The 27,547-nt window shown below is 44.9% G+C and overlaps 1 protein-coding gene across 3 annotated transcripts; it reads right to left on the bottom strand.

Annotated features, from left to right (window-relative positions):
* Positions 1-657: 657 nt before the first annotated feature.
* SMAD9 (SMAD family member 9) lies at positions 658-26,984 on the bottom strand. 3 transcript variants are annotated; one of them, XM_014965707.1, is made up of 6 exons: positions 26,371-26,984; positions 18,640-18,897; positions 15,668-15,805; positions 13,774-13,995; positions 9,018-9,274; positions 658-4,163 (listed from the first exon to the last, which is right to left on the bottom strand). In XM_014965707.1, the coding sequence occupies exons 1-6, from the start codon at positions 26,780-26,782 to the stop codon at positions 4,020-4,022; spliced, it is 1,431 nt and encodes a 476-aa protein (XP_014821193.1). In that variant the 5' UTR covers positions 26,783-26,984; the 3' UTR covers positions 658-4,019. The 3 variants fall into 3 exon arrangements, with proteins under 3 accessions (XP_014821193.1, XP_014821194.1, XP_014821195.1); XM_014965708.1 differs by having other exon boundaries at positions 15,695-15,805; XM_014965709.1 differs by lacking the exon at positions 658-4,163 and having other exon boundaries at positions 8,731-9,274.
* Positions 26,985-27,547: the final 563 nt, after the last annotated feature.

Here is a 27,547-nt window from a genome sequence, read left to right as displayed (position 1 = left end):
ATATACTAAGGGAACATTAATACCTTGTAACTCTGTCCTGAACTGAACTTGTGCGGAAATAGCTGAGGATAAACATGCTTCATCCTGAAACAGCCTCTGCTAACAGAGAGCTCCTGACTGGCCACCAGTTAGCACTGAATCTGCACAGACCCACAGAATAATGTAAATTGGAAGGGATCTCCGCAGGGCATCAGATCCCTCCACAAGGCAGGGACCACTCAGAGATGGCTGCTCAGGGTGGTGAAAGTCTTGACACAGTATCTGCTGGAGACATGAAGGAATTTCCTCAACTCTAGTTGATATTACTTGGGGCCACAGTTCCCCTGCCTGTTGCTGATACATTATCTTTCTGACTGAGCACAGCAAGAAAAGAATCATAGAATCAGAGAATGGTTTGGGTTAGAAGAGACCTTAAAGATCATCGAGTTCCAACCCCCCTGCCATGGGCAGGGACACCTCCCACTAGACCAGGTTGCTCAAAGCCCCATCCAGCCTGGCCTTGAACACTTCCAGGGATGGGGCATCCACAACCTCTCTGGACAATCTCTTCCAGTGCCTCACCACCCTCACAGTAAAGAATTTCTTCCTGATACCTAATCTGAATCTACCCTCTTCCAGTTTAAAAACTGTTACCCCTCGTCCTATTGCTACGGTCCCTGATAAAGAGTCCCTCCCCATCTCTCTTGTAGGCTGTAGGCCCCCTTTAGGTACTGGAAGGCTGCTGTAATGTCTCCCCAGAGCCGTAAGGTCTCCCTGGAGCTATAAGGTCTCCCCGCTCACGAGGAGAAAAGACGGTTGTGGGGCAGCCTCTGGTGGGGTGTGCTGCACTTCTGAATGCTGCAGCCATTGCTACATGCACCTGATCAGCGGTTACGGCGTGAGGACATGGGACCGAGCCATCAGAGCAGCAGTGCCACTGAACGGCTCCACGCAGTCAGTGTGCCAGATGTGCTTCTGTCACCTCTGGATGCAAATGGCACATTAATAGTGAAGAACTGGCAGCAGTTAAGCAGTCGTCTTCTCTCAGCGACTTAACAGGAGAACAAGTGGTCTACGTACCATGATGAATGTGCTCTATGCCACTGCCTGATCACACTCCCCACCACTGCCTGCTGATGCAGGGTACTCCTCCACAGAAACTTTCAGGAGGGTTTGAATTGTTGATGGCTCAGAAAAAAAAAAAAAAACAACATCTAAAAAAAAATCTGCCTTTGACTAAGTAGTTTCTCTGTAAGTGGTTTTAAATCTCTCAGGAAGCCTATCTCCAAAGCTCGAGTATTAATGAGTGCATTTAAAGGCTTTAAATTGACTACAGGATGATAGGTTCGTGAAGACCTTTCAGCAGAAAATATCTCCTTCCAAAATGAGGAGACATTAAAGTGAGATACAAAGTTACATTGCTGTAAATTATGAGAAACCTGTCTTTTTAAGTGATCTCAAATCACATACTAGAGAAGCCCGCGAGAGAGACTTTGTTCAAAAAGAAAGGGAAATGAATGGTTTGTTTGCCTTACTTTTCATCACTGCATCTGGGCAGGGGTTTTCCTTCTATTTACTTACTATTTACTTGTTTGCCACCATGCCCAAGAGCAGATGCCCCTCAGAACATCCCCCTTTGCTCTCTGCAAGGAAGATGACAATGCTGGGAATGTCTAAAAGTAACCCCTAGGCTCCTCTCTGTATTAGGAGGGAAGGAGATTTCAGCCTAAAAGGCAAGGAAGAATCCAGGATAAAGGACAGAACTAGATCCTGGATAGGAGAGGTGATTTTCTCTGTCTTTGGCTGCTAAGAAAGAAAAGGAGCAACATAAAAAGCACAGAGAAATTACTGGAGAAAGGGTGCAATAAACATGCTAAAAAACGTGTCACCACTACCTCAGTAGAGTGACACTGAGGGAAGGAGGGAGGGAACTGAGGAAAATGTCTTTTTCCAAGCTGATCTCTCTCAAGTCTGCTGAACAGCAAATGGCACACCTGGAATTTCTGTGTAACATTACTATTGGATTTCATTGCTCCAGGAGACTGTAAAGCTTTTCCTATCCCACAGCGACACTGCTGACGTCAAACGGTGAGAGAATAGGGTTCTTTGCATTTACAAATTTCCTATACAACTTGCTATTACTGCTCAAACTTAACAAAAATTTATCCTTCTGTGTCCTACTAATTCTGAAGCCGGAGACGCATTCAGATGAAGTAACCCTACTGGTTTACTGATTCTCCTGCTTTGCTGTAGTTACCATCCTGTAACAGGTGTTACGTTGCATCTAAGTTAAAACACGTGGAAAGTCTCTCCAGTGAATGTTACTTGAATTCGTATGTGATGTAGCTGAAGATTTCAGATATCCTCTTCTAATTATGCAGTAAAATATGTAGCACTAGACATTGTGTGAGAAGAAACATTCTGTAAAAGCTGGGGTTTTTAACTTGGGAAAGTTCTGGTGTGTTCTAAGGAGGAATGAGATTGGAGAAGTTATCACTCTTTCTGAGACTTAAAGCAAAACAATTTTCAGTGGACTGTTATGCCTGGAAAGAATTAATCCTCTGCCCTTTCAGCACGGTAATGGGGACCATCAAAATGCAGCAAGAGTTTCACTTGCCTCCTCAGAACAGGCAACCAAGCGAACAGCATTTTGTAAAGCTAGAGATTATGGGCGATGGGTTTCCCTGTGTACAGAAGGACTGCAGACAAGGAGCTTTTCAAAAAGGTTCTGCACATAGGTTCACTCTTCATTTTTTTGTGGCTTACGCTGCCTCACCATCCTCTGCCGGGAAGGCAAAAGCGCTGCCAATGATGAGACCTGTAGTATCTGAGATGAAGACTCATCCACGGGGATGTACGGAGTGACTGGCAGGGAAACCCTCTCTCAGACCCAAGCGTTGCAGACAGATCCTGAGGACTGGCCCAGCGCAGGGGGTGGAGGTGCCTGACTCCCCCCTCCTTCTCTTCGCATCCTGGGAGCGTGGGGCTTCCTGTTCCCAGTACAGAGACCACGCCAAGACGAAGGATAAAGCAGTTATTCGGTTCTTCAATGCACACTTCATTTCCCTTTTTTGAAGCACAGTTCAAGTCCCATTTAGACGTACCCTTGATATCAGCACAGTAGTCTAACTACAGACAGTCCTAACTTTAAAACAAACTACATCAATACTGTATAATGGATAGGATTCAGTTTACATGCCAGATACATATGCAAGTATGTATGTACTTTGCAGAAAAGCACTGGAAGTTAATTAGTTTTTAACTTATAGGCATATATTTCAAATTTTCTTCTTTATTTTTTCTCAGGAGCTTGTTGCTTTTCAGTGCAGCGGTACCGTACGCTACTGAGTTAACAGCATCAGACTACTCGGATGTGTCCAGAATGCTCTGACAGGGCTCCAGGGCTGAACACGTCCCGAGGGCCCTCTCCTCCTGCCAAATCCTAAGGGAGACAGTGGTGCCTCAGCTCCTCAGAGGATCTGTTGTCTCATCGTGCTTTGCAGTAAGGAGACTGACTGGAATTGCAGTTTAGTCCTTCAGTTCACTGGGTAAAAGTCATCTCTATACATAAGGCCTGTGCACCACCTAAGGTCCTCTTTTAGACCTGAAATTAGGGTGTAAAATGGATATAAACGGTGCAGAGATCTGACTTTGGTTGCCTGCAGAGGGGTGAATTTCACCTACTAGGAACAGCTACAGCCAGGTTTCTGAATCCGCATGGAAGTGCTGAGAATTCGCACCGTTTACTGGCTTGGCTGGGGAATGAAGATGCTCACAGGAAATGTTTGACACTTTTGCAGGAATTTGGCTTATTTTGTACTAGAGAACAGATACGCCATACCTGAATTTCTAAACTTATTGTACTGGCATCAGAGTAACTAGAAACCACAAAATGTAGCATGAAAAAAAAAAAAAAGGAGACTATGTATAGATATATTTACATCTACATACATCTACATATAGAAGCTTCTGTTCACTGGAAATCTTATAAGCCACTGCCTGCAATAGCATCCATCCTAAGGCAATTCTAGAGATGATTCTTAAGAGACTGAGGAGATGGGGTTATGAGGGGAGCCCATCTGTGTCAGCACCTTATCCAGCCATTGCAATGGTCCATGCAGGTGGATCTCGATCCAGCAGGGCGTGCTTGTAACATCTTGGCGATGATACTCTGCTCCCCAGCCCTATAAAAGCATCAAAGGACCAAAAGGTGAGGGTGGTTGTTTTTTTAAAATAACAATACTACATCACAACTCCAGTACTGTCAGTCTAACACAACTACAGGCAGTCCACCACCCAAGTTCCCAAAATTTAATGCTTTGTCCTAGGGATAATTTTCTCTAGAAACTTTGCTCCTTTCTAAGGTCATTGTTATCATAATTATCAGGGACTCCATAATATTAAATTTAAAATGCTTAGTCACACTTCCAGATGCTGAGACCAACTGGCATGGAAAGGCCTGTTTCCAAGCTTGGCTGCCTGCAAGCAGCCCATGGGGAATGGTCCCTGCTGTTCGCACCCCAGAGAGGTGCCCAGGAACGTCTGCCAGACTGTGCTGGCTGGCACAGAGGAAAAGCAGGCCAGGCCCTGTCATAACACTTTAACAGGAGCTGGGAATGATCCTGGGCACTGTTTCATTCCTTGGTAGAGATGCATCCTACGAATCTGAGAAGTTCTAGGTATTTATCTGAGCCTCTGGAAACTTCCAGCAAGGTTCCTATGTGCCTTACCTAACCTACGTATAGACATTTTCCATAGGTTTTCTATTCTTGAATATAGAATCATAGAATGGTTAGAGTCGGAAGGGACCTTAGAGATCATCGAGTTCCGACCCCCCTGCCATGGGTGGTGGACAACTCCCACTAAACCAGGATGCTCAAAGCCCCATCCAGCCTGACCTTGAACACTTCCAGGGATGGGGCATCCACAACTTCTCTGGGCAACCTGTTCCAGTGTCTCACCACCCTCATAGTAAAGAATTTCTTTCTAGTACCTAATCTAAAGCTCCCCTCTTTCAATTTAAAACCATTACCCCTCGTCCTATCACTACACATCCTCTTTTCCCTCTCTTCCCAACTGTCTGCTGTGGGAAGTCCTGTAGTGATTTCTCCAGCTCTTTTAGGGAGATAAGGGACACGGAGTGTTTGACGGAAGATGAGGATGCAGTGCTGGCAGGGAGAGAAGAGAAGCAGAAGTCCTTGTGCCTCAAGCAGGCACAGTGTCTGCTTGCTAAGGCAGCCACTGTGATTTCACAGCCCGAAGCTCGACATCCAAGTCACAGCCTGAAGTCTCACAGCTAAGCTGCTGTCTCACTGCCAGAACTGAACTCGGATTTCCCTAGGGCAATGTGCAAAACATGGTCCCACTGCAGGATGAGGCTCTTCATTTGTGGGCTGCTGATCAGAGAAGCTGAGCCTTAGCTTTCATTATGCTAGTCAGGGGGTTTGATATTCTTTGTTGTGAAAAAAGGACATGGAGGTATGTTAAGATTGATGCCCACCAAAGGCACCTAAATTGTAGAGCGCTGAACAACTCAGGCAACTGAGGCTGCTAGAAACCTCTTCTCTAGAACGATCAGCTGCAAAACTAGGATCAACACCAATATTAGATGGCACAATAAGTGGTCTGAGTAAAATTCTTTTCTCCTTAATGAAGAAAAGGAGGAAGAAAGCAGAAGAGCAAGATATGGACCCATCAAAGCCCAAAGAGTATTTTTAATCAGGCAGCAACTTTCTGACCTGCAGAGCATTTATGGCTAGGAAGGGCCTGTGTTCACAGGCAACTCAGATTTATATTCTGGAAATGTTTGCATAAAATATCACTTTCTAAACCAGCGCTGTCAGGCTTCTCAGTTTGTGAGGTCTACTCGGATGCAGAGAAGCTACACGGCCAGAAGGGCAAGCGCCAGAGGAGTCCTGCTCCTCTGCTGACTGGCAGGATGCAAAAGGCGGAGGAATAGGAATTACAGGCTGCAGGAGCAACCTGCCGGATTTGTAGGCGCCTGGCAGAGCCTGTCGGTGGCCGGGCATCTCCCTCTGCTGGCAACTCACAGACACTCAGTCTCCTTCCCCAGCCCGGCTGCCCCTCCTGGAGCTGCCAGCAGGGCAATGCCAGGAGAGCAGGACCCCCGTGCTCCCCCGTACATCACTCCTGGACCACAGGGAGCCTCCTTCATCCCCAGAGCTCAAACAGGCTCGGAGGTGGAGTGTGCTCGACAAGGGAATTAAATGAAAACAACTTGCAAAGCTGTGGTGGTGCTTTGCGCAGATGGTGGGAAGAGGCTACTGATACCCTCATGGGGACATGTCCCTTCCAGCACAAGAAAGAGCAGCCTATGGGTCCTGCTGCTCCTGCCAGACCTTCCCACCCTGTGGGCAACAGCTCTCTCCAGACCGTTGCCCAGCCATGTCCCACAGTGCTGAGCTGCCTCTTGCTGGTGAGCACGGCCAAGTCTGCTGGGTCATCTGCTCAGCTCCAAGACTTGGGGAAATGTGGGAGGGAGGGCGTTGGGTTCAGACTCTGGCTTAGAGAAACTCTTAGTCTCTCCACTTTCACGGAATCATGGAATTGTTGGAGTTGGAAGGGACCTCCAGAGATCATCTGGTCCAACTCCCCTGCTGAAGCAGGGTTGCCTAGAGCACATTACTCAGGACTGCATCCAGGCAGGTCTTGAAAATCTCCAGAGAAGGGGACTCCATGACCTCCCTGGGCAGCCTGTTCCAGTGCTTCAGGAACATTTTGTGTTCCTCATCTGTGGAGATGGGACAACAGCCATCCTGTTTTGATTATTGGCAGTGCTAAGCAGATGGAAACTGCTGTCTGCTCTGACTCACGTTGGCCTCAGGGCTGAGCTCCTCCCAGCTGCTCTGTGGGCTCATGAAGGGTATCAGAGGGGACAGGACCTTCATCTCTCTTGTCCCATGTCTTGCCTCCACAAGATGATGCAGTCCTGGTAAGTTTCTCATGTCTTGGTCCTTACCCATCTCTGCCTCCCAGCTCAAGCACTGAAGGGGTAGGAGGCAGGATCTCCAGCCATTTGGCTCTCGCTTGCTCTGGGGGCTGTAAGTGACCAGCAGCACCTGGTCACAAATCAGGGGAGAAACCACAGGACTGCCCTACACCTGGGGGCTCCTGGCGTGTGGCTCTGACAGATAATATGCTCCTCTGTGCACTTCGTACCCAACACCCAAGGGCATTCCTGCCCCCAGACTGAACACACTGGCGCTCACACTTTGGGAGAGAAATAATCTGAGAAGACTGACTACAGGAAAAGGCTTTTATAGGCCAGAAAGGAAGAATCTAGATAAGATTTGCATAGACATTTTCCAAAGGTCATGGGAAAGGGTTCAAAATAACTCCTAGCACTGGTCTTCTGGTGCCTGAGGCACTATAGTGGCTGCTATTGTTTCAACCAAGCAAGGTGATAATATGGCAGCAGCGCTACTGAGTGCATCAACACCACCATTGCTGCTGCCGTGCTGGGCATGGAGGCAGATAACACATCAAAGACACTACCCCTGAGTTGCTGAGATAATGAAAATATTGCATAACTGGCTACACTGCCTTTATAAACAACATGCCCATTCATGCCTTCCATTAAAGAAAATGCTGTTTGTTGGGTTTCTTGCTTTTTTTTTTTTTTTTTTTTTTTTTTTTTTTCTCCTAATGCTTGCGTGTGAACAAGATGTCAGTTCCTTCCCAAGCAAAAAGAAAGCATGGTCACAGGCAGAGAGATTTTGGCTTGGACTCCTGGGAAAAATTACAGGGCCTTCTTAATGCTCTCAGAAGGTTAAGCAGATGGGTCCCCAAGGATGGCTGGAAAGAGTCAGAACCAGAAAGGTGTGTGGGACTCAACTCATCTGCTTTGAAGAACACAGGGGAACTGGGCTGGAGCCTTAAGCAGTTTTGCAGTGTCCTAGATGTGAATTCAATCAGCTTGGTTCCGTCATTTGTATAGAACCAAATCTGCAAGACAAACGGACATGCTCAAGCCATTTTTAAGGTACCTAGCAGGACCAACTTGCTTCTAATGGTACATCTTCTCTAGTTAGCAGGCTGAACATTGCTGCCAGCTCTCCCCAGCAGAACTATAGACAGCCAGCCCAGTGCATCTGTTAACAGTCTTGAAATACTCACTGTTCTCTGGGGCTTAGATGCTACAATAGGCACCTAAGTAAATCCTAAGAGCTAAAAGGAGTCAAGAGATTTCATTCTGGCGAGGAGGCCATTCAGAAGATTTAAGAAACTCCCACAAAGACTGTTGCATCACACACAGAGCAGTCAGACTGCAAAATTCAGACACGAAAGACATGGAAACAGTAATGGCTTTGACAGTCTCCTGTCTCTTCCAAATAATACGGGGAAGGTAAGATCTTCTTTTGGGTTTTGTATTCTGCTTGCCAGAAGCCCTTCTAGTAGTGTGCCTGGCCAGAGTGAACGTCAACAGAAATTAAGACAACGTCTTCCCAGTGATCAGACCAGTGGCAAACAACAATTTCCAGCAAGCACAGTGGGGGCTGAAGGGGAACCCAGTGTTTCTTGACTAAGACCATATATACCAGTCTACATTAACGGTGAGACTAAATTAGGCTAGAGCCATAAGGTCATTCTTTTCAGATCTATTGCCCTACCGAGCTTTATTGTAAACCAGTGACGATAGGAGAAATCACGACTGCCTAAGATATGTGCCACAACATTTACACGTTGCTAAGCCCCTCTAAGTTGAGCTCTTTGTGCAATCAATGGGGGAACATCACTATTCAATCTCTGCTTATTTTCCACAAGAAGTGTACGGAATACCTAATTTTTGGAATCTAAGACATTTCCAGGTTGACCACAAAAGCTACTGTTTTTAAGCACCTAGAAGTTTAAGGCAATACTGGAAAACAGGCAGTCTGAATTGCTATTTGCAAGTTGGGTGTCTAAATCGCCAAGGATTTAGGAAGGGAAGGATCTGATGGGGTCTAGTTTAGCACCAAAGCTTGCAAGTGATGGGATTTGCCTTTTCAGAAACACATGAGAAAACAAAGAACCCTTACTTTAACAAAGCTCATTCGAATAGTACACATCTTGGTCAGCTCATACACCACTTCAAACCCATGATTGACTGACTGGGCAAGCAGCTGGGCGAAGAGCTGGTTGTTGAAGATCTTGAGGCTGCAGCCGCTGGGGATCTTGCAGACGGTGGCTGGGTGGAAACCATGCTGGTAGTTACAGTTGCGGCTTTGCACAAAAATACTGCTGTCACTGACACACTCAGCGTAAACTTCCCCACCAACATAGTAAAGATGAACACCTTGAACAAGAAAAAAAAACACTTATATTATTTCTCCATTGTTCACAACGCACTTTATACCAGTAATTCTTTAACTATCTTACTGGTGTGGGCGTACAAGCCCAGGAGCATTCCAAGCACTTGATCTCTAAGCGCTCACTGGATATGCTCTGTGTGCATATCCATGTATCTATACAATGGACCCACCAACTTTTTAAGAAGAAATTGTCATAAGCGCCATTTGGAGGTACTGATCTAGGAGAAAAAAGTCTTGGCTCATGATGTTCTGCCTTGTTTCTCAGTGAAGGTTAGTTTACTTCCTTAATCCAACAGCACAGAATCACAGAATGATATGGGGTTGGAAGGGACCTCTGAAGATCGTCTAGTCCAACCCCTCTGCCAAAGCAGGTCCACCTGCACAGTACTTCATGAAGCACAGAATGCACATATGTACACACACACATATATGTCCAACATATGTCAAAATATGGATCAAACTGTCAAAGAACGGACAAATCTGTTATGCATTGCACATCTACATCTATTTTCACTGTTGAGTACATTCACACTGACCAAGACCCACTTCATTGTATGCTAATTTTTTACTACAGGATCCTGTCTCATGCAGTTCAAACACAGCACAGTGTGTACTTAAAATAGCTTTTCTGCATTTTGTTTTATACATCACATCAGAACCATGTACTTGCATTTATGTGACATGACTTTCTCATCAGATCCTGTTCAAAGAGACCTTTAGCAAGAAAATGACTGCTTTCCTTCTGAACTTTTCAGTGCCCAAGTGACTTACCAACACTAATTCTAATTTTTTACTGTGCCTTGGGGAAATGAAGGTCCTATGGTCCCCCCAGGATGTCTACCTGCATTAAAAATACACCTAAACTGGTGAGAGAATTTATCTTAGCCCAATTCAGTAACCTTAAAGTTAGGGATCTTGTGTAAGCTAATTGTGGGGATGACTTCTCTAGCTGAAAGATGATGAGAAGCACTGTGATTACCAGATGATTCACTACAGCTGCTACAGAGCGTGGGCTCACAGCCAGCTCAAGCTGATGGAAGCCTGTGCAGGTGCTGAAAAGGCTCTCTTGTTCCCTGCCCCTGCTGCCTCTTATCACACCTGCCTTCACCCTGGCAGCAACGGCTGGGGACTGGGCAGCCACACAGACTGAGGCACTGAACCAGCCAATAAAATTAAAAACAAAGAAAAGAAAACAAGATTTATTTGCAGTGAGATCTTCATCCGTGGAAGGGTGGCACTGGGGCACCCAGACTGCTTAAACGTGAGCATGAAACCACACCCTGAAGGGGGGCGAGTCATCCTGTGAAGGTGCTTAGACACTCACCCTTCCCATGGCTAGATTAGGTGAGAGGAACTCCTCCCATGGCCAAGAGAGGTGGAAGAACTCAGTTCTTTGTTCTCACAAAAGCCACCACTAAATAAAAAGAAAGTCCTCCCCTCTGTTCCCAGGTATGGCATTCAAACCCTTACATACAAATGCACATGTTCACAGAGTCTCAGTGGACTGCCTGGAAACCTAGTGATAACTATGCTTTAATAATTCACTTGCAATTATTTTTATTCCTGTTGCCTTTCATACAAAAAAGACTGGTTACATATTCCCAGCCTGTTCACCATTCTGTGGTCATGACAGCAAGGGGCAGAAGCACATCCTTAGGACAAAAACAGCCTCTGAAGACAAGTGGGAAAGTCTTGGGGAAAAGCAGGTTGAGTGGGAAAAGAATCTGGGAAAAATACGCTCTCCCATAGACTTCCAGAGTGACTCAGACAGGAACCTTGAAGTCTGTCTTCAAGCCATCACTTGACTTTTACTTCTCTGTACCCACGAGCTCTCAAATTAGACGTGAGTGGCAGTGGGGGGTGTGGCTGGGAGCACATGCCAGTACTGCACTGGGAACACGGGTGAGATGACAACTCCAGTAGACCAGTCGTCAGCTCCAGTCCAACTGTACCGGACATCATGGGGTGCTGCACGTTGTGACTGCTCTCACTTGACCTGTGACTCCTTTCCCTTCTCTGGAAGATGGATAAAAGGGAAGGACTGAAAAGACAAAGGTCCTAGCTGACCTTGAGAGACTTCATACAACTTTCTGAAATAAACAGAGTGAGAACACAGGGTATGGAGAGGAGAACAAGGACATAAATGTTCACCACACTTCAAATCTTCAGGAGAGGCTACTTGTTTAGGGTGACCTACACATCTGGGTGATAAGGTGAAAACTTTTAAGTCTGGATTTTCAGAGTATATCGAGCAACCCAACTTCTGGAAAAAAAAAAAGAATGCTTTCAAAGGCATTGCCCAAACTGTGTACCACAATAACAAAAACACTATAGTCACTTCTGAAAGCAGAGGCTACAATTTGCTTTTTCCTTGTGGACTTTTCAAAAGCAATAAATACATCAGTAATGAAATGTCAGTGTATATTTCCATTCTTCTGGTACTCATTTGCAGAGACAAGCACCCTCAAGGAAGCCAAGTAGCTGAATACATATTTGCAGAAGACCAAATCAAGGGTCCATATGTTTTAGTGGGATTTCATTGCTCTCTGCAGAAACTGGAAATTCAGCAGTCTCCAAGCAGCCACATCTTCTTGACACTCTGATCAGAAGTCCCCTTTTTGTCCTTGAAGTCTGACTGCTGAAACAGGTCCAATTGCTAGTAGATGTTGCATTGTGTTCTGGATTGTTTTTAGCTTTGATGTGGTATTTCCAGGAAACCATTTCACGCTGATACTCTAGATGACAATTCAATCACATATCCTTATCCTACTGAGCTAATCTTGTTTACTCACTCTTTTTTCTCCCCTGTTAACATGTGACAATTGTATCCATTTCAGTAGCTTTCATCTGTCCAGAACGCCTTTGAACTACACACTTTTGGATCAGTTCTGTGCTCTTCTGCAGGCCTGTGCTGGTGCCACTTCTATTCCACTCGAACATGTTTTTTTTAAGATTTGCATAAACAAGGAAGAGCAGTAAAATTAAGGATCTCTGATATACTAAGCTCCTCTCTAGGCAACCTGCTCCCTTCCCTTGGGCAGATTCCTAGTGTAAGACTTTAAAGGACTTTTAATCAATGAAAACAGATCTTCAGATTTGAATGGATGAGGACATTTAGCATTTACCTCATTTTCTTCCTGTTCTGTCTGTTCCTCTTTTGGGGCAAAAAGTCACAGAACATAACATCCTCAAATGACAGCTTTGACTGAGACCTTTTGTCATTCTTCTTTTAGGGCTGGGCTCAGCTTTGACCTACATCCCTCCGACAGCTTATGCTGATGGAGAAGTTACTGAGTTACTTTACTGAGTAAATTAAAGCTAGAGGTACAACTCATTTCCACCCCTCACCACAAACTATTATGACAGACACTTGTAGCATCACACTAGCTTCACACAGTACATCTGCTTTCCCTTCTGGAAAAAAAGTGCAAGAGCTAAGTACAACATGTCTATGATTCTCTGATCTCCTGTGCTAGCCTTCAGGTTCACGGTTGTTTGTAAAAACTATGTCACATTCATCTCAGAGCTTCTTCGTATTCAGTCATTCAACACTAGACTATCAAGAGCCAATTAAAATACTGCTCTAGGCCTGGGAAATGAGGTGAGGTTGACAAGATAATAAGAGTGGAACAATTAGAGTTAATTAGCTCAGTGGGAAATCCATTCCCAGGCAGCTACTGGTGAGAGGCTGGGTTGGCAAGATAATGAGTCTAGACTGGATATACCAGAACAGGCAAAGCTTCATCTGCACAGAGAAGTGGCCGGTTCAGGGCTTCTGACTCACTGCCACAACCAACAGTAAGTTGTGGGAGAATATCAGGCCCTACACAGCCCTAGTGAGCTGGGATGGAGTGTGTGCAGCCACACATGTCCAGGTGTGGTCTCCTCGTACATGTCACTAGTAGCATATGCTCCTGCATGCACAGGGTATACGTACACCAGAAGTGGAGCATGCAAGGAGAACTGCTGGAGGGAGAATCCAAGACAATTTTACTGGCAAGAAGTTGACAAGGCAGGGAATCAGACGAGTAGGGGGAGAAAGCTACAAAGGCAACTTTGGTAGAGTTCTTCAGCTAAATAACCCAACTCTTAAGTGTTTCATCCATCTCCCTTTGTTATTTGGTGGTAGGAGAACCAGCCCTGAGGCACCAGCAATTATCCTTTTAGTGGCATTTCAATGGCAATATTCCCAGCTGCCAGAAGCTCTAATAAATAAAATGAAAATACATACTGCTAAATTAGAATACACAACTATAAACAACATTTTTCTCTTCGCTGGCCAAGTAAATAGCTTTTGTAAGGAGCTACTCTGCTGATTGTTATCCAGTCAGAAAAGAATCAGCTGCTTTTCTTCTATTTCAGGAGTAATCTCAGTGCTTTGGTTTTAAGACAAGCACACCTCACAAATCAGCTAGGTTTGTTAATGCAATGCAGGGTTCTTTCAAGCTCTGAATATTCCCAAGGAGAAGGGGTTTCCTCTTACCTTTTCCTATGTGTCTCCTGGTGTTTTCTATAGTGGAGTTGCGGTTTACATTTGAGAGCAGTCCCAGGCAGAACCTGTTTTTGTTATTTGAAGGATCCGTGAATCCATCTATAAGGATACTTCGAGAAGAAGCCTGGAAAGTTTCCCCTACCCGGTTGTTGAGTTCGTAGTAGGCAACTGAGCACCAATGTTGGGGTTCCTCATAGCAAACAGGCCGAAAGTCTGTAGGAAATAAAATTAATCAGCTGCTCAGGTCTCAGTAATATTTTTTAAACAAGCATTCTCTGTTTTCTTTCCTCCCTCCCTCCCACTCTAATTTCCACCCCCATCCTGGCTCTTCATCTTAACAGTTATTTATGTCACGCTTTATCTCAACAGCAGCTTCTGTTTCTTCTTAATTTTATGACTGAAGCCCCAAACATGCAAAGGGCTGGTACACCAGCTTAATTCTAAGCCTCTGAGGAGTCCCACTTGTTCTTAAAAGTGATAACTCCCTGCATTAAATTAAGCACATGCTGACATTCCTTGCTGAACCAGGGCCCAATCTCTACACTGAAAATAGCACGGGATACATCTGCTCTGCACACCAGCAGGAGCTAAGGATGACAGATGGGCTCAAAGCAAGTCAAAACTGAGCGAAGCCTTCAGCCTAATACCAAACTCTGAAGTTCAGAAGTAATCAATCACTCCCCCCAGTTTTTTGCATGCTCTGGGCCTTTCTGCTTCCATGTGGGACCGTAAGCTGAAATGTCAGCAAGGTCATTTATTTGGGATCTACCCCTGCCAGGTTTTCTTACTCAGAGACAGAGAAAGACTCAAAAATGTAACAGAATCTCCAAGTCTCATTTGTCCTACAGGAGTTAGTGGGAAACCTTATCCTGCCTGCACACCATAGGCATGTGAGACCTCCTGCCCCTAGAGCACCTCTGTGCATAACCTCAAATAAACTGCCAACTAACATTCACTAGGGCAGTGATCACAGATGGTAAACTATGGTAAAGAGATTAAATTACCCCAGCAATTTATTTAAAAGTATTGGTGTCTGATAACTAGTTATTATCTGGCCATTCTGCGTACTCATCTGTAATTAGCACTACCACTCTCACCTTCCCTCTGCTCCAGTTCTGTGATACACACATGGTCCTCACTGTTTCAGAAGGCTGGCATTATTTTTTTAATGTGCATGTGTGGACTACAATATGCTGGACTAAAAGAACAATGGTGATTTTTCCTTTGCAGCAGCGGGAAGCCAAAAGAAAACTCCATTTCCCCCTGCTGCTCTGCAGCAATGGGCTTTGAATGGTAGAGGCATCACCTACCACTACTAGGCTGGAAGTAGTGGAGACCTGCCCAGACCCTTATATTCTGACTACCCATGCCCTCTCCCATTAAAGCATTCTTATATGAAGACAAAGAGTTTAGTATTCTGTAAAAATCTCTTTGTACTTCACTAGAACGTGTCTTTTTCTAGCCAGCCAGTAATGTGACATTAATACAAAGATGGCAGCAGAAAAGGTCCCAACCACAAGGCTTTCAAGTACTTGGAATCAAGAACTGAGGGTGATAAAGAAATCAGTTCTGATATAGATAGTGCTCTTGTGTGTTATATCGCCTCACCATCCTTGATTTGATAACTTTGTCTTTACAACGTAGATAACAGTGTTTACTTTCATTAACAGCTTTCTAACTGGGTGCAAATAAAGTCTAAACTCTGCAACTTCACACATAATTCACTGAATTCTTAAATCAACCTATTCTGCTAGCTAATGGACAGGTCTAGTACACAGCCTTACAGTAAACCTGTCTGGACCCTATTATTACAGATCACTGAACCTTCTTGTTCAAATAACATTATTATTATTTGCTTTGAAGAATAGTACAAACGGTTATTTACTTTCAGCTTCTCCATCGGCAGATTTACCTCCATTGGGCAAAGACAACACTAGTTGACTTTCAGCTAATGCATCCATTGACCGCCCATTGTGGGTTCCTGGAGGTTCTCTTGCATGGTAAGGCGGTGGTGGAGTTTCCACTATTGGAAAGAAAGAAAAAAAAAGAAAAGACACCTAAATCAATACACTGTTAAATTCTCCCTGGCTTTTCCAGGTAAATACTGAACACTTCTCCAGCATTGTTTAGCTAGAGAAGGGCTGGAAACAAGAGTACAAACCTCAACCTGACCTCACTTCAGTCTCCAGATTAAGACTTGCTCAGGGAGGACAGGAATGAAGGGCTGTCAGACTGGACATGCTGCACTTGAAAAAGGGAGGGACAGTCCCAACAGTGCCTCGGGCCTAGACTGATGTCCAGTCAAGGTCTCTCTTAACACCAGGTGTTATCCTTAGGAAGTAACACAGTTTGATCCTTCAGTTCCAGACTTCTCTTGCAAATTTAAAACTTGAAGAGGATGATTTAAGATCAGAAGCTAACTTTAACTGATCCTCTGGGAATAAGCTCTCTTTCTTCATGGGCTATAAAAAAAGCCTATGGAAAGCCTTTACACTCTACAATCAGAGTTGGCAAAGCTCCCTTCAGATTTGTCCTTTTTACCTGTGTGCTACAAGGGAAGGCTGTCCCTCTTCTGGCTTGTTCAGTCTCCCATCAAAGAGCAATGGATACGACGAAAAAATCTGGAGAAAATGTATCAACTCACAACCTGTCCAGCTCCTGATTTGTTTCATTTATGGCATAGTAATCTAGAAAACAGGTGACTCTATATTGGGGATTCTCAAGAAAGACAAGGGGCTTTAGAAAGCCAAAGAAAAAGGGACTTTATTTTTGTATTAGAAAATGTCGACATTCACTGCATAAGCACTAAAAGCAAGTAGTTTTATTCATTTGAGCACAAACTCAGTGGGCTTATGTGTAGATTATAGCCAGATACAAGATTGCAGGACTAAGGATCTCCTTAAGAAGACCAGGGTTTAACTTGGTTCCATGTTGAAATTTCTTCTTGTCTTCAGGCTCCGTTGGCTGGCCCTCAAAACAGAGCAACTTCACCCAGAATGGATAAGTGTGAACTGTCTCATAAGACAACCATTGAGTCTTCCAAGTCAAATACTGCACAGGAATGTTATTCTATTTAAGCATTGTTCGGGACTTAAGAATTTAATACACTATATGATATTTCTATCATATAGATGGTATAACCCTCCTGCAGAAAATGCAACAAGCTAGACTAGTAAAACAAAATCAAGAAAGAGTGGAAGACAATGTGGTTATACAGATATTTTTGGTGTCTACACCAAAGCTAGTCACCGTAAGCTCGCTTTTTTACCCACTAAAGTAAAACGGCACCTGCAGACATGGTGCATTGCAGCTACTTTACACATGTACCATCAGATGCAATGTTCTAGGAGTGCCTGTTTTCCTCCACTGATTACAGAGAAAGTATAGACAATTGCATGAGATGTAGAAATTTGCATTGTTGACATCTGTATTTGGTCACACCAATCGCACTCAAGGTTCTTGATGTAACTCCAGTTTCCTTTAGATTGTCTTCCATCCCTGATTATTACACAGGCAAATTATGCTTATCAGCACACTGTGTGCTGTGATATACTGAAGCTCAGGTTGAGCCACTTCCATTTTTAAGTAGCTTTGCAAGGTCCCAAGTTCAGTTAAATGCACGAGTCAGAGTCATTAAATAGTTGGAATGGTCCTGATTTACCTGTCAGGACCAGCTCCACTGAATTCAGGTTGGTTACACAGAGGTGAAAGAAAAAGATGGGAGAAGACAAACAAGTCCTACTACTTGCTGAAATGTTTCCATGTCGTTAAATACGATTTAATCTGAAGTATAGATCTAGAGAAGAAATGAATGAAGGTCCATTCAATGAATGGAGAGGGAAGGAAAAACATCACACTGTGTTGAAAGTCTCTAGCTTGAAAGGAAGTTCAAATACTACAAATACTTTGTAAAAATAAATGCCTTTCTTGAACTTAAAGTCAAAATAGGCATATAACTAAGGACAAAAATTTAAATGCTTTGTAGGTAAGACATTAAAACAATAAGCCACAAGAATATGACTTGAATTCATCTTTGTGAAAAATTTGGTATCATTGAAACTATTTGAGAGTTACAACAAAATGCAGAAGTGAATCTGAGCCATGTTTTGATATTAAAGCCAACTGTCAGCTGTGATGCATGACACCTTTTTGGCGTATTTAACAGTCAAAGCATAGTTAAATTCCCAGGCAATTAGAGCAGTACTAAGTAAGGAGTTCACAACACAAACAATCTGAGTGACAATAACCCTGCTGACCTCAGAACTGTGGGGCTGATGAAACACGTTCCAAAGTCATAGGAATTTGCCTGGTGTCTTCACCAAGTGTTAGGCCAGATTGTCAAACACCTTAATTTCCTGAAGTTTATAAAGCTAGTGGGATCACCATACACGAAAAAATATTTCTGCGTACCAATTTCCCCATTTTACCTGGTCTTTCTTGATGGAGTGTCTAAAGGTCCCTACCCTGACCATCTCTATTAGAGTTGACAAACTTAGGTGTTGTAAGTGCTCTTTTTCATGGATTGTATCAGAAGCTTGGATGGGCAGCTATAGGCAGAAGGTGGGCTGGCACATCTGCTCCTCTCCTTAATTCTCCCCTTACAGTAATCATGAAGTCTCATCCAGGCACTTCTAGGAGTGGGATTACTACAATTCTTAGTCCGTCGAGCATCTGTCAGAAGGACTGGGAGACAATACTAAGAGGTAGTCACAAGAAATCACGTGCCAAATCCATCCTGTCCAACATCTTAATCTGTAGCTACAGCCTTTAGGGGAGCACACAGAATTGGCACCTGACTCCAGGCCCTGGCCAGAACCTCGACTGCCTCAGTCAGGATGTCTGAAAGCTCATTCTTACCCGTGAGCTGATAGGGGCTTCCTGGTCCAGAAGAGCTTCCTGGTGAGTTGGGGTAGCTGATGCTGTTAGGCGACTGGGAGAACATGTGGCTGGGTGATGATGGAAAAGGGGTGCATGGAGGATGCTGGAAGGAATCAGGATAGGTGGCATTGTGAGGCATCAGTGGCTCGCTGTGCAGAGAAGTGTTCCGAAACTTGGCGAGGAGGCTGAGGTGAGGGTTAAACTCACTGTGTCTTGGAACGAGTACAGGAGGTAGGACTGAAAATAAAAACAAAACCAGAAAAAATCTAGTTAAAAATGCACTCTTGAAAGTATATCTTTCTAAGTTAAACAGAGGCATATTCCGTGCTGCCCAAATATTGTTGTCTATATACAAGTCATTGAAGGGCAGCAAACCTGTCCAAAAACAAGAATCAAAAGCTGATTCTTGGACCCTTTTTTCCTAGATTTTCAGCCACTTGCAGCAATTTCATATGCAAAGTATGGACTCATTTCTGACTTGAGCAGGGTACGGTAAAATTCACAGGTAGGGCATGCACACACAGCCCTCTTACAGAAATGAAAAAATGGCACATTTCTGCCTCTCAAAATTACCTATTCCTTCCTGAAAGACTGAACATGTCAGGGTTTTGCTAAATATTGTCACCAGGATTTGCCAAAACCACAGCCAAGTCTAATAACAATTAGCAAGGTTCCACAATACACTGCATATTTTACTACAAACATTTTACAGATGGGCAAAAGGAAGGACAGACAAGAAGCTAGACACCAGATTTAAAAGGTTTTCAGGTACTTGAAAATGCTGCCAGGCAGACAGTGGGATCTTTAAAAGGAAATGTAAATGACAATTCAAATATTGCAGTAATATTAATTTAGGTCTTGCAATATAGTTATAAAAGATCTAGCAAGAGGAGACAAATGTCAATGGTTGGTAGTTAAGACATGAAAAATGCAGGTCAGAAAACTGAAATCCAAATTAATGCATGTAAAAATTGCTCTAATAGAAGATACTGTCTCTTTTCACAAACTCTTCTCGCTTATATTTGATACTGTCAGTGCTGTAACAGCATTGCTGCATTGAGAAACCTCAAGTTGACACAACATATTGTGGATTCTGATGTATCAGGACCAAGAGCAGAACTGGAGTCAAAACACTTTAGAAAACCCAACTAGTGAGTTACCTGTGAAGACACAGCCCCTAGGCTGAAACACAAAGATGTTTGCTAGAGTTCTGCATACGGGCGTTCAACTTGAGGCTTTAACTGGGTCCCTCATAGTCCATGGGGGGAGAACAGCACATACAGTGGGTGATTCATGTACCCCAAAATTTCTGTATTATTTACTAGCTCCTGTAGCGCCTAGTTTTCTTAGTTAAGGCCTTAAACACAAGTAGGGGGGAATGAATCCCCAGTTGCTGTCATGCAGATCTAAAAGTTGCCAGAGAAGATAAGGAGGCAATTTGCGTTATTGTGACAAGGATGAATTGTCCCAACAGTGGGAACAGTTCAGCAGGCTCGTATTGATTGACCTAGCGTCCAGAGTTCCTCTGGCCTAAAACCCAGCAGCATGTAATTTTTCAGTCTATCCTTACTGGTTTACGGAAAGAAATAGCAGGGTGCCCTCTTGGTTATAAATGCTGACAGGAATATATGGTTTGAACATGTTTTAACATATTGTTTAGGCCCAAAAAGCTCTCTCTAGGTAAGGCTTATTCTTTTTAGGCAGGTTAGCTAACACCTTTTAATTACAGTGAACTCTCATTTATCCAGCATAATGAAAGAGTGGAATAATTGCTATAAAGCAAATAATATAGAGATAATGCAAAACATGTGCATGAGAAGAGGCTGCAGGAACACCCTCCTTGGAGTGCACCCTCAGTCACTCCATTGCTCAGGGAGCTGGGGCAGTTCAAGCGGGAGGGGGAGGACCCGTGCCTGGTACCAATGGCAGGTTTACAGCTTCTTGCTTGATGGAGCACTATGCTAAACCATGCTCCTGCCCACCCACTGGCATATACCATTTGGGAATTTGCCAGGCACCCATGAACTGGAGAACCGAGCTCTAAAAACACCCAGAAGTTTGGACCGATGACACGGGGTTCACTGCAGAAGTTATCTTCTTCCCTGCCTGGAAACACAGGCACTGGGATATCTGTTCAGAGACTATACATAGACCCTTCTCCAGCCTAAAGCATTTCTAATTAGCTTTTGACCAGCACAAGGATGGTGCCCTGGAGATGATTTTCTTTCCTTCTGCCCTTGATATGCCCCTACCTGTGGCATGAAGATTTTGCTGCCACCCTCTTTAAGTCCTTTGGTAGAGAAAGGTATCTCTGCTTCTTTACTGCTTCTTTAGCTTTTTGGATTTCCTAGATTCCCCAGGTAGGACTCACACAGGCAATACAGGCATTCACATCTGAGATGCATTGCCCAGTCCCCCATGGATCTCTTTGTAGCCAGTGTAGAGAAACAGACTCTTTTAGTCCTCAGTTCATCTGCTCTATACTGGGACAAGGCCAGTACCACCACTGCAGATGTGGTTTTGGTGAGCTGGATCCCTCCCATCCCGTGTTCCAGTGGGCAGCTCCAGGCTGTGAGCTGCTGCTGGAGTTTTCCTCTGCTGCTCCATGAAACTGGCATGATGCTTCCCAGGTGTCCTGCTACTCAGCCAGCTCTGACCAACAGCCCTAGAAAACGAGGAACTGGTGATCCCTTCGCACCCAGCAGAGGTGCTGAGCAAGGGACAGCTGTGCTACAGCAACGGCGTGCAGTGCTGGGAGGTTGGCACCTTGCTGTGGGTACCACCGCTAAGCAAGTGGCTTTCTTCTGCCCTGTGAGAACTCAAAGCAACTCCTTCTCTAAATGAAAGCTGAGAATCTGGATGTGTGAACAGCACTTGCCAGGAAAAGCCTTTGACTCGCCCTGAGTGAGTCAGCAAGAGGAATTTTCAAGCCTTGAACTCCTTCCCAGCTCTGACCAGGGTACTTTTAATTTCTGCTCTGCTGTACAGTTTTTGCCACCTCACTCAATGTTTCCACTGACTGCTCTGTGGCTGCCTAGAGGGCTAAAGCCTCTGTGGTGGTGAGGAATCCAGAGATTTTCTTGTTTGTGGTTAAAAATTCCCTAGAGGGCCTTGTTCTCCTTGCTCTTTTGGTAACAGATGTCACTCTCCAGAGCTCAACAACTCTAAAGGAAGTGTGACCACAGGCATGAAACTGAGTGACTGAGGGCATTGGGACCTGTCTGTCCTCATAATCTACCTTTTCTTCTACCTGCTATTCACCACTGAGAGCCAGGGATGGATCCTTCTTTCTATATATGCCCAAGTGTTGATGATCTTTGTTCAACTAAAGACAAATACAGTCATGTCTGAAGTCCTTCCACTGCCTCTCCTGCAGCTGGCTTTCTCCTGTTCCCTTTAGCTGCAACAGTTCTTGCTGGAAACCTGGCTGTGCCCAGATCCTGTGACTTCAGGTGCTAGCAAGCAAACTATCTGCCTCACAGTTTAATTCCAGGTACAACATCCACCCTGCAATTTCTCACACGCCAGCCCATCTTTGCAGAATTTACTACCTTCTGAGACATATCCTCCAGTGAGATCCATCTGTTCCCCACGCCCATGACCATTCACAAACACCAAACACAGGGCCACCAGCGACATCATCAGGTGGTCTTCTAGCTGGGAGGCTCCCACATCTTACTCCCCCTCGGGCTTGATGAAAGCAAGCACTTAGTCTAAGTCAAAAGTTCATGTAGGCTCCTGCTCTCTACAGCTACGGTGCACACTAGAATTTCCACTATCTACACGTAAATGATCTGATATAAAAAGAATGGGTAAATGTTTAGGTGGCTTTTATTTTTTTCTGAAACTGCAGCTTCTCCTGACAAAAGGTGGTCTCCTTCTGAGCAGCTCTTCCAGGCAAAGCAATGAAGGGGGAAGCAGAGCCTAACCACCATACCTATCTCCTTTAGGCTAGGTGGTGTAATCCCTCTCTGCAGTCGGATGTTGCACAAAGAGAGGAAATACTTCTGCTTTCTTAGTAAATGGTAGTACCTGTTGCTCAGCAGACCTGAGAAGAAATCTGTTGGAAACACTGGTAGCAGCAATAAAAGCTATGCATAATCTGTGCAGTATTGGTCAGCATAGACTAGGACATGGCTGGGCAGGCTGAGGACACCGCAGAGGCAATGAAAGTCCTGAATCCCAGACCAGAGCTTAAAGCTGCTCTTTAGTTATAGAGCTCTAGGGATCTGCCAGGCCATTAAAGAAAGGGTGAGGCCCTCCCAGCTTTGACACAACTCATTCGTTCTGAATAAAAGTCAAAGGATCTGGTCACAGAGTGGCTGACTCAGCAAGACACACTGCAGTGATGGAAAGTGAGCCCCAAAAGGATGGAAAGGGTTGTCAAGCATTGGAACAGGCTGCCCAGGGAAGTGGTTGAATCACCATCCCTGCAGGTATTCAAAAGACGGGTAGACATGGTGCTTAGGGATATGGTTTAGTGGTGGGTTTGGCAGTGTTAGGTTAATGGTTGCACTTGATGATCTTAAAGGTCCTTCCCAACCTAGACGATTCTATGACATTTATATGAAAATAATACTGGCTTGTGGATTATAAAGAAATGCATTGCTGACTAATTTCATGGGTGGATTCTTTAGCTCCAGAAGACGAGACTCAGAGAACCTCACATCAGCCTAAGATCATCAACAGCCAAGATGCCAAAGATTTCCTGTAGTGAAAAGGACTGTTTAAACATACTGGCACCTAGATCAACCGCTCCTGGTGTTCCTGGTGGTAATCTCACTGCTACCACTGTCTCCTGAAGCTCATTTCTTCTCCTGCCTTACCACCACCTCCTTGAAGCACTGCTTTCTAACTGCCTCTGGCCTGGAGCTGCACTGCTGCCCCTTGCAGAGGTGTGTTTGCCAACGACACCAAGCTGTGTGGCGTGGTCGACATACTGGAGGGAAGGCATCCCATCCAGAGGGACCTGGAGGACAGGCTTGAGAGGTAGGCCTGTGCAAACCTCATGAAATTCAACCAAGCCAAGTGCAGGGTCCTGCACCTGGGACGTGGCAATCCCAAGCACAAATACAGGTTGGGCGGAGAATGGCTGGAGAGCAGCCCTGAGGAGAAGGCTGCTCCTCCAGCACCATGAGCCGGCAATGTGTGCTGGCAGCCCAGAAACCCAACCGCATCCTGGGCTGCATCCAAAAAAGCGTGGCCAGCAGGTCGAGGGAGGTGATTCTGCCCCTCTACTCTGAGCTCATGAGACCCCACCTGGAGAAGAGAAGGCTCCCGGGAGACCTTATAGCAGCCTTGCAGTAACTGAAGGGGGCCTACAGGAGAGATGGGGAGTGACTCTTTATCAGGGAGTCAATGAGGTTTTAAACTGAAAGAGGGTAGATCTAGGTAGATATTAGGAAGAAATTCTTTACTGTGAGGATGGTGAGACACTGGAACAAGTTGCCCAGAGATGCTGTGGATGCCCCATCCCTTGAAGTATTCAAGACCAGGCTGGATGGGGCTTTGGGCAACCTGCTCTAGTGGGAGGTGTCCCTGCCCATGGCAGGGGGCTTGGAACTCCATGATCTTTGAGGTCCCTTCCAACACTAACCATTCTGTGATTCTATGAAGTTACTTCTCCTGCTGCTGCCCCAGCACACCCAAGTAGGTTGTTCTCCTTGCTGCACTGTATCTTTAGCAGGGAGATGACTCACTTGTGAGCTTCAGCTTCTAAGCTGTCCCCATCAAAAGAGCAATAGAGGTGAATACAGCAGCCCACGAACAATTCCTGGGTCCTGTGGAGAACTGGCACAGCACAGCTTGCACCCTCGCAGTTGTGCTCTTTTTCACCTCCAAAACAAGGTGGTCACGTCTGAAGTGCCTGAAGTCCCTCCTGTGGGCTAATCCCTGCACCCTGGTAACTGCCAGTCCATGTGAGCCCGCGTGGGTCAAAGCTGTGCCCAGGAACACACCACCAATTCAGCAATACTGAGACCTGCACCTTGGCCCCATCTCATTTACTAGTAGAGATGCAGCCAGTCTGCTGCAGAGACAAACAGGAGAGACATGTTCACAGCTGAAAGCTTCTGAGTTTCAGGGTCTGAACAATATGCTTTGGCAGCCATTTAGCAGCTGCTGGATTACCCCAGTAGTAGCGTTTGTCAGCTGGCGCTGAACAGATCAGAAGACCGGGGTTGAAAACAGCACTGTGCAGTGCTGTCAGCCACCACACTGAGGAGACTCCATTAACTACGCTGGAGTTACACCAGAAGAAATGAGAAGGCACTAAAGACTGCAGCCTTCAAAGAGAAAGATACACAAAGTGGGATATTTTATGAGCATCTTTTCTTAGATTCTTGAAGAGTTTATTTTAGCAAGGCAGGAGATCAGCTCTTTCCACTGAAAACTGTTGACAACACGCACCACTCACTGCAGCTGTAAAATTTTAGTTGTGACAATGTTTACAGCAGTTCAGATACAACTTCGAAATGACAGCTCCACTGCAGTGGAAGGGCTATCAGAAAAGGGAACAGCCCCTGTTGTTTTTAACAAATGTTAACAAATGTCTTTCCCTTATTTCATCTGTGTGAAAAGAAACATCCCACAGTTCACTTATCTGATCCCAGTGTCACCTCAGAGTAAAGTTCATGCCAGACAAAGAGTAATCACAGAATAATAAGTATACACTTACCAACCGTATCCATTAGTAAATTAAATTACTGTGATTTTTGGCAGCAAGGGAGAGGTAGGTTAGGCATGAGAAATCATTTTGAACTGTACGGATAGCAAAGCAAGAGATTCATTTACCTGGGGAGGTTGTGGAGCCTCTATCACATGGGATTTTTAGAGCTCATTAGAAAAACATCTGTCAGGAATGTACCTGGTAATTTGTTTTGGTTTGGAAGCAGGGGCAGAGGAGAACAGGATGACTGCTCAAGATCTCTGCCAACCCTGCTTTCCAAGATCCCTATAGAAGTCAACACTGAACACTGTAATTTTTTAACAGCTGTTTCACTGACATAAAGCCCAATTAAATGACCTTTCAGTGAGGTCATAAGCTTTCAGTGCTGACCAAGTCCAGTCTGACGAGGATCACCAGTGGAAAAATTCAAAGTTTTATGTAAACTTGGGGGATTTATTTCCTATGAACCATCCATTCAGGTAAGTAAATCCCACTGAAGACAGGCTACCAGGCATTTTAGGAAGAATTAACTGACCTGGTTTCATATCTACAGCAAAATAAGTCATCTTACTGCAACTCTAATCTTTAAAGACAGAGAGTGCGATACATTTGTCCTGTGGATTAATGAGTCAATTGCTGGTTTTCACACAATGAGACATCAACCTAGCCAGGGTGGTTAAGTCTAGGATGGTGCCTAGACTTCATGCCAGTGGACACCAGTTTGCAGAGGGAGGGTTCAGAGGGCAGCCAGCACCCACGTCCACGGAGAGGTGGCTTGTTTTCAGCACCCTGGACAACATCCGGGCGCCCTCAGGGGGTCCCACGGGACACGGACCCCACAGACCCTACGGAGCAAGGTGCTCCTTACTCCTGGCTGCCAGACCTGTGATGCCATTAGGCAGGGAAAGACCCAAGGTCCTTCCATCAAATGGAGCCTGCCTTTTCAGATTTCAGAGCAGAACTTGGTCGGCTGCACCACGACTAGACCTGCCAGTGCAAGAGCTAATAGGGAGATGTGAATCATTCACAGACGACATAATTACCTGGGGTTTCCACCCGCCGGTAGTGGTAGGGGTTAATGCACACTTCTTTCTGTTTGGAGCCAAATGGGAACTCGCAACATTCCAGTGGTTTCAACTCATGGTGAGATTGTAAATCAGGCCAGCGCCACACTCTGCAGTATATGACGTGGGGAAGCCCCTTGCGGTGGGACACCTGCAGCCGCCCGTCCAAGGAACGTGGGATGGTGACACATTTACTGGGCTGACCGGGGCAGCTCAGAGCCCTTTCCAGTTCTTCCATGGCACCTTTTTTCTTCTTTAACTTCTTCACCAAGGAATCAACAGCTTTTTCTGCCCACTTTTCCTCTTCATCTCCTTGTTTCCAGCCCAGCAGCCTTTTCACTGCAGGGCTGGTGAAGGAGAACAAGGAACTGATAGGGGTGCTGGAGTGCATAAGAAGCAGAGATTACACACAAGTGTCAACAGAAGCACAAATCGCTCTCCTGCCTTCCAAGGCTTGCACGGACTTTCCACAATATTGAGATGGACACTTCCTTCAAGGACGGGTACAGGTTTTTGTAGTCTTAGGCACTGATTACAAGTAGTCCAACGGGGTGGGTCTCAGAACTTTCCAAACATCAAGAAACTGCTGATGAAGCCTGGAATAACAACACAATACATCATTAGGCTTCACACACTCCTTTCATTGTTCCTTCAATACAGTCTTTCGAAAGAGAAACGATTCAAAGTGTGTCTTTAATTTTCAATGGTTTTCTGTTTGTTTTTTGCTGTTTATTTTGGGTCCAAGCCTCTCCTCCCCTCTACCCTCCACACTCAATTTAGAGTTGGACCTTGGAAAGCATTAAGTGTCCAGTCATTTCAATTTGTGCTTAGAGTTTAATGCAGTAAGCAAATTGTTGCAAGACTGGGGTTATATTTACTACAAAAAAAAAAAAGTAGCTTTTTCTTTATGCTGGTAGCTGTAGGTTCAGCTCAAGCATCTTTTAGGAAATTAAATCTGTAATATCAAATTTTATGGTGGTAATGAGCAGGATATTTTTCTAACTTCACCTCCCTCTCTGCCCCTCCAATCTCACTCGATTGTCAAGAGTTGTAAAATATTAACTGCAAAATTAATTTAAAATTCAAATACCCACAGATTTAATTTAGTGTGTTTGAAAGATCTATCATTATTCTCTGAGCTTATTTACATTGTCTC

Source organism: Calidris pugnax, unplaced genomic scaffold (assembly GCF_001431845.1).
Source record: "Calidris pugnax isolate Ruff unplaced genomic scaffold, ASM143184v1 scaffold20, whole genome shotgun sequence".
Lineage (NCBI taxonomy): Eukaryota > Metazoa > Chordata > Aves > Charadriiformes > Scolopacidae > Calidris > Calidris pugnax.
Note: the sequence above shows the minus strand (reverse complement) of the source record. Positions and strands in the feature narration are given on the sequence as shown.

Coding starts and splice junctions, on each gene's coding strand:
- SMAD9 (XM_014965707.1), bottom strand. CDS start 26,782: ATGCACTCCAGCACCCCTATCAGTTCCTTGTTCTCCTTCACCAGCCCT. Junction 15,806..18,639: donor AAGCCCCTATCAGCTCACGG/GTAAGAATGAGC, acceptor TCTTTCCAATAG/TGGAAACTCCACCACCGCCT. Junction 4,164..9,017: donor TTCGAATGAGCTTTGTTAAA/GTAAGGGTTCTT, acceptor ATGCTTTTATAG/GGCTGGGGAGCAGAGTATCA.